This window comes from Drosophila albomicans, chromosome X (genome assembly GCF_009650485.2).
Source record: "Drosophila albomicans strain 15112-1751.03 chromosome X, ASM965048v2, whole genome shotgun sequence".
NCBI lineage: Eukaryota > Metazoa > Arthropoda > Insecta > Diptera > Drosophilidae > Drosophila > Drosophila albomicans.
In genome coordinates, this window is record NC_047627.2 from 3,400,993 (window position 1) to 3,414,613 (window position 13,621).

At 29.8% G+C, this 13,621-nt stretch overlaps 1 protein-coding gene across 1 annotated transcript; it reads left to right on the forward strand.

Annotated features, from left to right (window-relative positions):
* The first annotated feature begins 4,277 nt into the window (after positions 1–4,277).
* On the forward strand, positions 4,278–5,028 carry LOC117577930 (uncharacterized). Its single transcript, XM_034262933.2, has one exon. It carries the CDS (start codon positions 4,298–4,300, stop codon positions 4,961–4,963), a length of 666 nt encoding a protein of 221 aa, XP_034118824.1. The 5' UTR covers positions 4,278–4,297; the 3' UTR covers positions 4,964–5,028.
* Positions 5,029–13,621: the final 8,593 nt, after the last annotated feature.

A 13,621-nucleotide genomic window follows, 5' to 3' on the forward strand; every position in this document is an offset into this window, starting at 1 on the left:
TTTTATGTTTGTTGTTGCCCCGTCTGTGCTGACATCACTTGAACTTGTCGCTTGAACTTTGCGCCAGAAGGTAACTCAGACTCTGTGCATGTGTGTGTGGGGCATTTGAATTGATTGAACAGCAGCCTGCCACAGTCGCTTGACATTGACCATAAGTGGTCAATAGACACACATAGCTGCTAGTCATGCAACACTTGGGTGCAGCGAGCAGATCGCATGTGTGCCACACTGTTGCAACGCCCTTGAAACGTGCAACGCTGCACTGCACACACACACACACACACACACACTAGCTGCACACATAAGCTAAGCGCGCGCTTCTCACTTTGATTCACGTTCTTGTCGTTGTTGTTGTTGTTGTTTTTGTAATGCTCTGCCCCAACTACGGAGCATGTTTGCTATGCTATCAGACCCTTGCATCCCTGTTATCAACTTCAGGTAATTTTAATGTAATTATGTCACGTTTAAATTGCAATTGCAAAACAATCAGCTGCCACTTAAAAAGAGACTACTTCATATTGGATTAATAGCAAACATGATTATAGTGAAGAACTAAACAACTACATAAGTAATAATCGTGTCTATTTCATTTATTTCTTAAGTATTACAACATTTATATAGTTAAACTAAAGACTGCACCTTTAATAATCAAAACTAATTACAAATTATAAAACAAATGATAGATAATTTCTCTATATGATATGTTTTATCTACATATCTATTTAAAATATGGGATTTTAGCAGAAAATACTCAATCATTTAATTTATTTTATGAAATTTAATCAAAAATAATAAATCAACTTAAGAATATTAAAATTATTTTTTAATTAAAGATTGATTCCAAAAGAGATCTAGCATACATTTTGTTAAGTCTTTTTATGTTAACAATATTCAAATTTTGTTGTTATAAAATTTCCAAATAATAATTAGCTTTAAAAAGCGTTTGTCTCAATATATTTATAATAAGTTCAATTTGTGTTTTCTATTTTAAAACTTTTTTTTTTAATCTTAATTATTTTCATAAGAAAAAGTCCAAGGAACACCATGAAATCAGCAATTACGTCAATGGAAACTTGTTTTTTAAAAAATTCGATATTAAAAAAAAAAAAAAAAATGAATTGAGAAAAAAACGGTAATAACGTCATACAACAAGTATATGGTAGAGCATCTGAACCGATGATTGCATACAATTAGAATTTTGCTTTATGATCGAATGTGCAACAAGTTGACAAACAGCTTGATGGCCAATGGTTTTGAATTTGATTTTGAATTTGATTAGAAGTCGCCACAGCAGCTTTGAGGCGTAACTAGTAGCACTCGCATACCCTGTAAATAAGAAACTAAGATAAAGCTACGATAGACTACACTAACAAGATTTGTCGAAAGATAAATGAAATAAAAAACTGAAATGAAAATTTCCAATGAAATGAAATGGAATAGAATGAAATGAAATGGAATGAAATGGAATGGAATAGAATGAAATGAAATGAAACTAAATGAAATGGAATGAAATGAAATGAAATGAAATGAAATGAAATGGAATGAAATGGAATGAAATGAAATGGAATGAAATAGAATGAAATGAAATGAAATGAAATGAAATGAAATGAAATGAAATGAAATGAAATGAAATGAAATGAAACGAAATGAAATGGAATAAAATAGAATGAAATGGAATGAAATGAAATGAAATGAAATGGAATGAAATGGAATGAAATGGAATGAAATGGAATGAAATGGAATGAAATGGAATGGAATGAAATGAAACAAAATGGAATGAAATTGAATAAAATTAAATGAAATGTAATGTAATGAGAAAATGGAATAGAATGAAATGGAATTCAACGGAATTAAATGGAATGAAAAATAAAATAATAATAAAAAATGGAGTGGAATGAAAATAAATGCAATAAATTGAGATTAAATGAAGTAATGAAGTACAGGGTATCTCAGTGCCGAGCTCAGACAGTTGAGACTTCTAACTAGTTGGTTTCGTTCAAGTTGATATTTTCATTTTTCTAGTTCGAGTTCGAGTTTCAGTTTCAGTCTGAGTTTTAGTTTAAGTTTCATTTTAAGTTCAATGCAAACATGAAAATCGGTTGTAGGCCCGATTGTAGACCTGGCCAAAATGAGCAGAGCTCGAAATGCTTGACTAGCCGGGCCAGTCACAGCCATTCATAGTCCAATAATTATCAAAACTTAAGTAACTACGTTTTGTGTGTAATTAAATGCGAAGCATTTCAAGGCCTCCACACAATCACACACTCACATTCACACACACGCGCCCGTTTGGCTGTCAGATTAATTATGTATTTGTATTTTGATTAAAAATTTGCACGACCCCCTAAAATGCGCTTACATCGGATTATAAATAATAAATCTGAGACTGCTCTAAATACGCTCTGATGGCTGAAGCTGTCATGAGCTCAACGTTCTGCAAAATGATGATGATTACTTTAGTAACCATTCATTCATTCATTTGCCCGCCCATCCATCCATCCATCTTAACCGTGGCTGCCAAAAGTCACCAAGGGATTAGAAGAAGGAGTCTTAAGAATGCACGACGTCAAAATTATATCTTAGCAACGCTTTGCTTAATTTCATATCTAATTATATGGAGGATTTTCGTGATTCTTTAATCAACTCATTGTTGCACAACATTATTTAATATATATCATACTAAAATGAATTGAATGCATACAAATTTGAAATTATTCCATATATTATTTATATAATATTCAATTATTTTAGCGTTGCGTTTTACGATTTTCTTTTTTTTTGTTTTGTTTGCTACTAATAATTGACTTTTCCTGCCTTTAGCCATTTAATTAAATTGTGCATTATTTCTGACAGTTTTATATGTTGTAATTGATGCCATAATTGATTTGTGAACAGCGAATAAAAAATATATCTTATACAAAGCAACTCATTTTAAATACGTGAGTTTATTTGAGAAGAGGAAAATTATCTTCTTTTAATGATTGAAGCAGAGTGTTTTCAAAAGTGTCTTCTCAGAATTATGAAGGTTTTATTTCATAAACAAAAAAACCAGTAACAAAGTTACATGAGTGTTCTCGACTGTAAGTAATTCGCTGCACATTTTAAATAAAAGTAAAAATGTGTGGTATTATTTTTAATATATACCAAAAAAATATATAGAGATAATATTAAAATATACTGAAGCCTTAATCAAATACTCGCTACACTATTACATTCAAATACTTTAAATTATGTAGATTTTATTTTAAGTAACTTCTCATAAAAAACAAGTAAAAATATACGGTATTATTCTTAAAATATACCAAAGTAATATATTCTATATTATTACATTCAAATACTTACAATTACGAAGATTTTATTTGAGGTAACTTCTCATAAAAAAGCAAGTAAGAAGATTTCAGTCGAGTGTTGTCGGTTGTGAGATACTCGCTATCCATTTTAAATAACGGCAAAATAGGACGTTATTATTCCTAACATATACCGTACATATGTATATAAATATATGAACAAATGGTAATTTTTGGTATATTGATTTAAAATATACCATATAAGAGAATACAAAATATGCCAGATTGTCACTTAACAAATTTCCTTTAAAGAACTTTAAAAATTTGTATCTGATTGCAACCACATTTTTAAACAATCATTATCACTGTAGCTTGTTTTTCGGGTTTTTCTGATTTGAGGGGTCGGAAGTGTACGTTGAAAAATATATAACAAACTTAATCTGCTACAATAACAAAAATAAGAAAATTATAGCTCTAGCTATTATAGTATCTAAGATCCAGTCTTTCATACGGTCACACAGTCAGACAGACATGGCTTTATCGTCTCGGCCTGTTACATACTCTTCCTGTTGTCACAAAGCAACAATACCCTTCTTCATTATGAGTAGCGGGTATAAAAACTTTTAGTGTAGAATTAAAATTAAAAAACTTATATTAAACTTTGTGTCGCACCTAAGCACAAAGTTAAAGCCCATTCATATTAAGTAAAAATGTTGCCTTCCTGCTTGCTACCAATTTCAACAAGTCTATATCTCATTGAGACGCGAATTAAGTCTTAACGCAAACTTAATTGACAGTTCGAACAATTGAATTGCTGTAATTGCTGTGTAGAATCGTCGTCTATGATTGTTGGCGAATGTGAGCCATAAACGCTAACGCTTTTGATTTACAATCGATTATCAGCAGATATCAGCGCCAAACACAAGTGGCACATACAATTTAGATAAGGATACGAATCGCGACCCAGAGTATAAATACCAAACGATCTTGGCCAAAGTTGTTTAAACAAAATGAAGTTCATCATTGCCACAACTGTACTCTGCCTGTGCCTGGCTCTTGGCCAAGCCCAGCCGCTGACCACGCCGGCGCCATGGAGCACTCAGCTATCGAGCCTGGTGGATGACATGACCCAGATTGGCATTGACGCTGGCAAGACGCTGGTGCATCAGTACGAGGAGATTGTCGTGGAGCCACAGCAGCAGCTGGAGCAGGCCGTCGATAAGGTGGAGACCCGTCGCGAGGAGAGTCCCGAATGTGTGGCCGCCCAGGATGCCGAAATTGTCAGCATTGTGGATGTGGCTCACGATGAGCTGCATGTCTGCGGTGTGACAGCTGCCCACGATTCGGCCGAGATTGTCAGCGATGTGAATGCTGCCACCCAGCAGCTGGTCTTCGGCGGCTACTCGTTGGCTAAGACCTACAACAAGTGCCAGAATTACAAGAACTCCGTTCTCAAGCAATCGTGCATGGCCAAGTTCTACATCCAGGCCACCGTTTACTTGGTCAGTGCTCGCTCCTCGGTCAAGACCATCAAGCAGTCGACCAACGAACGCATTCCCGGTGTCTTTGTTGACAGCAATGCTTGCACCCATCTGGCATCCTCCAAGGCTGTCGATGCTCTCGATGTGGTCAACACCAACATCGATTCTTGCATTGCCAGGGCTCGTCGTCATTAGGCGGTTAATTGAGTCGACACATGTATGTGCGTATACTTCAATAATAAAAAAAATGTGTATCCAAATACCATCTGGCAACGCCAAGTCTTTTATTTTTTTTATATTTTTTTATTTGTGCATAATTGTGTATCCAAAAGCGATCTGGCAATGCAAAGGAATTGATTTTTCCACTGATCGTACTTGATCAATACAAAATTGTGATCTGGCAACGCCAACGCTTTCCATTTTTGATCAGTATTACCCCATGAATTAAGAAGTGTGTATCAAAATACGAACCAAGACACTTTATTTGCGAAAATCGGGATTTCATCATTCTACGCATCCATGATCAATACAAAACAGTCTCTTCAAATACGATCCGGCAACACCAAGGCATTTTAATATGTATTTAATACAAATTTGTGTATCCAAACGCGATCTGGCAACGCCAAAAAACTGATTTTTCCCCTACTCATACTTGATCAATATAAAATTGTGTGCACAAATGTGATCTGGCAACGCTTTCCATTACAACATTTATTAAGAAATGTGTATCAAAATACGAATCGAGACATTTTTTTTTTGCAAAGATCGGAATTTCATCATTTTAAGTGTTCATGATCAAAACAAACTACGATCTGGCAACTCCATTGCATTTTAATAAGAACTTAATGCAAATTTGTGTATCCGAAAGGGATACTCTAACATTTATCACTTTCCAAATATTTGATCAATAAAAAATTGTGCGATCTGGCAACGCCAAGGTTTTCTATTGGCAAAGAATTTCGCATGTATATATACATATACGTGATGAATACGAAACTGTGTATCCAAATGCGATCTGGCAGCGCTATTGCTTTCTAATTATAATGAATATTATGTGTACATTCATAAGGAAGTGAGAAGTATCTAAATACCATCTGGCATCACCAAGACAGTTTTTCGAAAATCGGAATTTTATCATTTTACTTATACATAATCAATAAGCTACAAAACTGTGCGTCTAAATACGATCTGGCAACGCCATTCTAATTTACAGACTGTTATGGCAACATTTCAAAGTAAATGTTAAGTATACGTAATTAGCATGAGATTGAATATCATGAAAAATGACATAAAAAACAAAGTGGAGGCAAATTTGTTGTTACATTAAATGCAAAAAGTTGTTTAACTAAGCCGGTTGTACCAGACAGCTGCAGCCAATGTTAAGCTTCAGAAATATAAACGTCAGAATTATTGCATTAAAAAAAATATAAAGCTTATAAAAAGAATATGAACATTTTAAATGCCGTTGAAAACTCGAATAGTTTTTCATATAAAATTTATAAAACAAATTCTTTTCGAAATAAATTACTTAATGAATTAAGTTAAAAAATGCAAAGAACCAGTCGAACGTCTCTCGCTTTATAGTAACAACAAGTATTTCACATGTGCAAAATATTCAAAGCAAAAAAGTCACTCTTTGTACGGCTCATAAATCAATCCATCCACTGAACTAATCAGAATTATGCAGCTCCAAAGCTGAGTATGCTCGTATTTTGATTACAAACGGTATTTTTTAATAGCTGAAGACCAGGTCTTATCAAGGCCCTCAAGACTTTTATAGCGCATAATTGGTGCTGCTGGAATTAGATTCTGTTCTCACTCTATGAGAGTGTGCCGTTGGCCGATAAACAATTTTAATCAATGCTATAAACAGTGTCTGAATAATTGAACTCTAATAACTGGACTCTGATATTGATCAGACAGAAAGAGAAAAACCAGAAACAAAGAATAAATAAATCTAATTTATGAGTGCTGTAAATCCAAAAATATATGTATATATGTATATTAAAAAACAAATTCAATTTTTTGTTACTTTTCTTTTTATTTTCATTTAAATTTGGTTTTATAATTATTTATTTTGTTCAAATACAATAAATAAACATTTAAACTATGTAGTGGTATGTATGTATATATATGCATATATAAGTATATTATATATATAAATATTTTCATTTATATATATAAATATTTTGTTTTGTTTTATTAAATATTTAAATAAGTGTATATATATTGTATTTTTATGCTTTTACTTTTTCTTTTTTCTTTTTTTCTCATGTTTTCCTTGCTCCTTTTTCTTTGTTAGTTACTTGTTTGTTTTAGTTGGTTGTTGTTGTTGTTTTTTTTTGTTTTTTGTTTTTTTTTTCAATTGCAATTTTTGTATCTTGCGAATTACACGAAATAAACATTGTTTTGTTGTCATCATATACATAAGTAAATTGCTGTTGGTTTGTTTGTTTTTTTTTTTCATTTGCATTTCATCAAATATCCGATTATATATGTATATATATATATGTATATATATATATGTATGTATATGCGTTTATGTATGTATATAATAATAAAAGTTGATGCTTTATATATGTATAAACTTGTCACTACGACTACGACTCGTATGTACACATACATATGTATATATAGCCTCTATATAGCCTCAATATATGTACCTGTATATACACATACATGTATGTGACTAGGTGTGTTGGTGTGTGTGTGTGTGTGTGTGTGCTGGCCCTTTTGCCTTGTCAGCTCAGCTTACTTAGCCGTACATATGTAGAATGTATGTACCAACAAATTGTCTCTGTGTATGTATTTCTAAGGGCTACGTGTGTGTGTGTGTGTGTGTGAGAGAGTGTGTGTGTATATATGGTATAATATAATGTTAATGGTTGTATACATTTTTGGCCAAAGATATACACATTTATATCTCTTACCGTTTCCATTAAGTTTTAGTAACTTAATTTTTAAAGTTAGTTTTGTTTTTTCATTTCTTTTATTAAATAATTTTATTGGAGTTTTCCTTTTTTTGGTTTGGTTTAGTTTTGTTTTTTTTTTTGCTTTTATATTAGTCACAGTTTTTTTAGGCGCAATTTTGCAAAAACATTCAAATGAATTCAGCGTAGTTGTATTTTAAATATTATTAATTTTTAAAATTTTCATTTTTTTATATAGTAAGTAGTAAAAAATAAAATACAAGTAAAAGGCAATTTCGTAGTTGAAAAAATTTGTGCTTAACTTTGTAGAAATATTGTTGCCCGTTTTTTGTTATTTTTGTTTTTGTTTTGTTTTTTTTTTTGCTTACATTAAGAAACAACTTAAAATCGTAAAATGTTGTCTTAATGTTTTTTTTTCTTTCTAGTTTTTTTTTTGGGTTTTTTTGTTAAGTTTTATTTTAAGTTTTATATATTAAGTTCAATAAATTCGTTACGACACATGGACTAAGACACAGCAAAAAATATTTATGCTTAATTTAGGTTCAGTTTTTGGTTTCATTTTGCAATTGTTTTCTTTATTTTCTTTATCATTTCATAATTTATTTGATTTGGTGATCTGGTATCTTTTAATTAATATATTTTCATTCCATGTTTGCCATTTAAATGCGCGTGTAAATATTTGTTGTCAATTATAAATGATGAAACAGCTAAAGAACTTTCGTACTTTTTTCGACTATTTTGTAGCAGTGTATTTATGTATATTCTCTTCTTCTTGTTTTTTTTTTTTTTTTATACATAAATATTGTTGTTTTGTTTTATAATTCCTATAAATACATGCATGACCACTGCTATAGGATCATGTATAAAATTTCTATTGCTTGCTACGGTGTGATGCCATTTAAATGTTTAGCAAGAACTTCAAAGAGTGTTCGCTTACAATTTGTTAGTATTTTTCATTGTTTTTGGTATTTTGTTTGTTTATTTAGTATTTTAATCGATTACTACAGCTAAACAATCAACTGTCAATTGTCACAAGTTCTCTATGATACCGAAATTGAATTGGGGCTTTTCATTTTATATGTTATAATTTTTTTTTTTTTCTTTTTTTTTGATATGTTCGCTTCAAATGCGTGTCATGAAAATAAGAACATTTGCTTTATATGGATTTTCTTAGTATTTTCATTGTCTTTGATTTTTCTTGAATACAACTCCATAAATATGAGTACAGTAAATAGCACATGTAACTACATATATGTACATATATGTAAGTATGTATGTATGTATTCAATCGGGCAATCGTAGCATAATCTTTGCTTCATCGTAAACATTTGTTTCATTTTTTGTTTTTTCTTTTTTTTTGTTCTGTGTTTAACGCAAAAAACTTGCTTGTAAAACGTAAATATTTTGTTTTGTTCATTTTGTTATTATTATTATTATACTTTAGTGTGGCCAAAGCTTATTGTCGGAAGCGTTATGCATTTCATATAGATTATATTTTGTCCATCTTCATTTTGGTTTTGCCATAATCGATTCAATTTTATATGTATAATAGTTGGTATTATTGATAATATTATCGGTTTTTAAAAACTGCCTCAAAACTGCCTCTGAGTACTGTAAAAATACGGATTTTATCATGAGTTTATCAATAAGGTATTTTCGTTTTCTCAATGTCAACTCTTTTTGCTATTTTATTGGTATTTTGTGTGTATTTCGGTAATTGGTGATTTATTTAAAAAACAAGATGGAATTTATTGTTTTACTTTGTATGAATGTGTGTGTGTGTTTAAAGTGTCTGTAATGTTTGGTAAGGCTATTTTGTTCATAGTGTTTGCTCGATCGATTGATCCACAATCCACTTCTTCCTCTTCTACTTCCTCTTCTTCTTGTTGGGATCTACACAAGTATTTTATGTGAAATATTATCGTTATACATCTCTGTTCTTGCTTGGTCTTTGCTTATTTTAATCACTAATTGTTATTCGCTATACTTATTCGTACAAATATCAACTTTGACTTTGACAAATGTATATATGAATGTATAAATTGTTCTTGTTTTTTTTTTCTTTCGTTTTTTTTGGTTTTTTGTTTTTTGTTTTTGGCGTAACTTTTTGTTCATTCACTTTCATAAATGAATTTTTAAATTTAATTTTTTCATCTGTTAGTTCTGTGAGCTTCTTGTTAAAGAAAAAATGTTCAAAAATGTAACAAACAATTTATTGGCTTATGCAAAAATGATGTAGCATATGTCATAACCTATGATGTATACATATGTATATAAATAAATTGTAAAATATATGTTTGTAGTTGTATAATTAAATATTGCATTTGGTTTCGTTGAACGTCTGGACATTTTTTGTTTTGTTTTTGTTTTTTTTTTCTTTTGTTTTAATATATATAATTAATTATTTATTGTTTGTGTTCTTTTTTGTTTTTTTTTTTTTTTTGCAGCTACCTAGCATATAAGTTAATAAATATTAGTAGGTATGTATGCACGAATGTATGTATGTATATGATGTACGTATATATGTGTAAAATATATATAGTATATAGGTATATAATATATATTATTTATATATATGTATGTATATGTAAATGTAAGCATGTCGTATCACCACACAACGATAAAAACATGTCGGTGTGTAAATGAATCGTTATGTGTTCCTGAAATCTCATTAACCTCAATTTCGCCAAACATTTTGCTCGCTGTTTTAGTTAATTAGTACATACGAGTAGTAAGTATTCCAGCTTTTCCAGCCAGACAATATGCAATTATTTCATATTTTTCATTTTTATATATATACCATATACAGTATATAGTATAGTATATTAATCACTTTTGCGATTATTTTCCAACATTTAATTGTTAATATACTATTTTAAAAGTGTGGAGAAAAGTTGTAATATTTGTTATGTTTTATTTTTTATATAGTATAGTACAATATTTATGTAAGTAACTGCATTTTTTATTGTTTACTTGTTGTCAACAAAAATCGATAAAGAGCGATAAATAATACAATTTATATTTCGTTCATATACAATATAATTGTTTAATTCAAAATTTTGATTTCAGTACCTGATTGCAATGGTTATACTCTTGTTCTAAAAACAGACATTTCTCACTGTAGTTGTTGCTGTCTCAATATTAGTTTTTTTTTTTGTTTTTGTTTTTGTTTTTTTATGTTTTTTATTTTTTTGGTGTTTTATAAGTATTTGGTATTTTTTGGGCCACTTGACAATACGAAAACGCTTTAAAAATGCTACAGACAAACGTAAGCAATTTGCCATGGTAGCGGTTGTAAACTTTAATATGTAAATACACACAATTCGCTACAGTTACTGTTTTGGTTTTTTGTTTGGTTGTTGTTGTTGTTGTTGTTGTTGTTATAGATCGCTACACTTAAAAACAATGAGCAAATAAACTAGGACATGTTGAATTTAGACGTTGCTAAACGCTAAGAATATACTTAATATCTTGCTTGTAAATATACTTGTATGCTTATGTGTGTATCTATATGTGGATAGGTGTGTGTGGGTGTGTGTGTACCTTAAGTCATCTTGTATGTACCACATATATGTATGTATAAGTATGTAAGTGTCTATACGAAACATATCAATATAAAATATTGAAGGAGGGCACACGAATTGAGTACACATTTGTTTCATTATCATTATCATTATCATTTTAATTTTCGTCAATTTACCTTGATTAATATGTTAGAAATTTAATTGCTGTAACAAGTATCTTCTTCTTCCTCTTCCTCTTTTCATTTTCTGCGAAAGTATTTTTTAGTCTTCGATTGGCCGAAGTAAGAACTTCGTTCGCCATCGTTTTCAATTGCGAAAACGATTTTTGGAACGGAAGTATTATTTTTGGGAGAATTTGTTAAGTCAGTTAGATTTTTGTTTTGTTTTTTTTTTTTTTCGTTTTTGTTTGGTCTGCTTTGGTTTGCTAAACGTAAGCGAAAATTTCTTACGAAACTCACAACCATTTAAAGAAGGGATCTGTAAAAAGCAGCGCCTAATTTCGTGAAGAACAAAAAAGAGAAAACTCAAAGAGAGATTTAAGCAAAAAGTGTTTTACGAATTCAGAATTAAGAACAGGCTCAGTATACAATCAGTTGACTATTGTGAAACAAATTCATATAGTAGATGATGATAAGTTGGTATAATACTATTCATTAATAATCATATATATATGTATATATTAGTATATTGTATTTTATAACTTGTTCGCTGCACTGCTGTTAGTATTATTTATAATTCTCTGTATGTGTGTGTGAGTGTGCTTGGATGTATGTGTGTGTGTGTATGTGTTTAAGGTTTGTTTTTTGTTTCTTGTTTTGTTGTAAAGTAAAAGAAAACTCAAGCTTTGTTCTCAAGGTTCAGGTAATCAATTTCTAGTCTTATCTGTTGCACTGAGTAGTCTGCTTTTAAAGATATACATATATACGTATATATAACTATAATTTTGTGTATTCGCCCTTCTGCATATGCTGCATATTTTGTTAATGTTTCATGTTTATGTTTAATGGTAATGTTTTTTCGTTTTCGTTTTACTTTTACTTTTCGTTTTCCATTATAGGTCATAAGTTTTGAATTACCTGCAAACTATAGTATAAATAGGTAAATTTGTGGCATTTGCTTTAATTGTTAATATTCGTTAATTATTGCTATTGAAACAGGATTTGAATTAGGAAATTTGTTCAAATTTGTCTGCGTGTGGTTTTATTGTTGTTGTTCTTGTTGTTGTTGTACGACTATTTCTAGAAAAAAACGATTAGTTTGCTCAGATATAGTTACTATATAATACTCCAGCCTAGAAGGTTCAACTTGTAAAGTATGCTTAAGTATATTTCCATTTCGAACATTTCATATTTGGTCAGTTTTTGGGTGACAATAATTCGACTCTTTCAAGTGTGTTTCAGTATTTTTCTTTTTTTGTTTGTTCTATTTTTATATATATAATGTATAATTATACATATATGTTTAATTGATTCAAAGGGAAGACATAACATTCTAGAAAAGGTTTTTACTGATTTGTGGTACAATATTTTGGTTTAATTATTTCTTTTTTTTTTCCATAGTTTTTTTTTACATTTTTTTCTTCAAAGTGTATTTTATTAATCATAAATATATAATTGTATATTTGTTTTCGGTATATTTATATATATATATATATGTATATATATAGTTAAAGCAATGTTTTTTTTTTTGGATTTTCGTTTTTTTCTGTTTATTTCAATATAACTATTCATGACGTGTAAATATCATTATAATTTGTTCGTAACTGTTTCAACTACTACAATAAGGATTTTGGTGCCATTATATATACGTATATATAAATATTTGTTTATATTGTATAAGTGTTTGAGAGTGTGTGTGTGTGTGTCGAATATGTGTGTGTGTGGTGGTGTGAGTCTGTGCTAAGTAAAGAACTGATCCACTTCCACATAACACACTGAAGTGCAAAAGCACAAGACTGCTTTGTGTTTTGTTCTTGTTATTGTTATTGTTATTGTTGTTTCTTACTGTTGTTTTAGTTGTTGTTGTTGTTGTTGTTGTTGTTTTTGTTGTTTTTGTTGTTTTTGTAGGAATGACACTTTTAGTTAAGACAACATTCAAACACTTAAGATGCATTGCATTGCGCTATATTTTTATCTCAATTTATACGAATTAATAAATATGTTTTATATATATATTTATATATATATATACTTCATGTATATATGTATGTATATTATTTGGTTTAGTTTATACTTATTATTATGTTGTTAATATAATGTTGTTCATCATTTAAAATATCAAAAGTGGATGGAATTATGTGATTCTAGTTATTACACGCACTGTCTATATATGTATATATATATATATATCTTTTTTTTCATCATATTATTATTTTTTTATGTATATAAATTATTTAATAT

What these genes read in the sequence shown, in the direction of transcription:
- LOC117577930 (XM_034262933.2), top strand. Translation starts at nt 4,298, where the DNA reads ATGAAGTTCATCATTGCCACAACTGTACTCTGCCTGTGCCTGGCTCTT.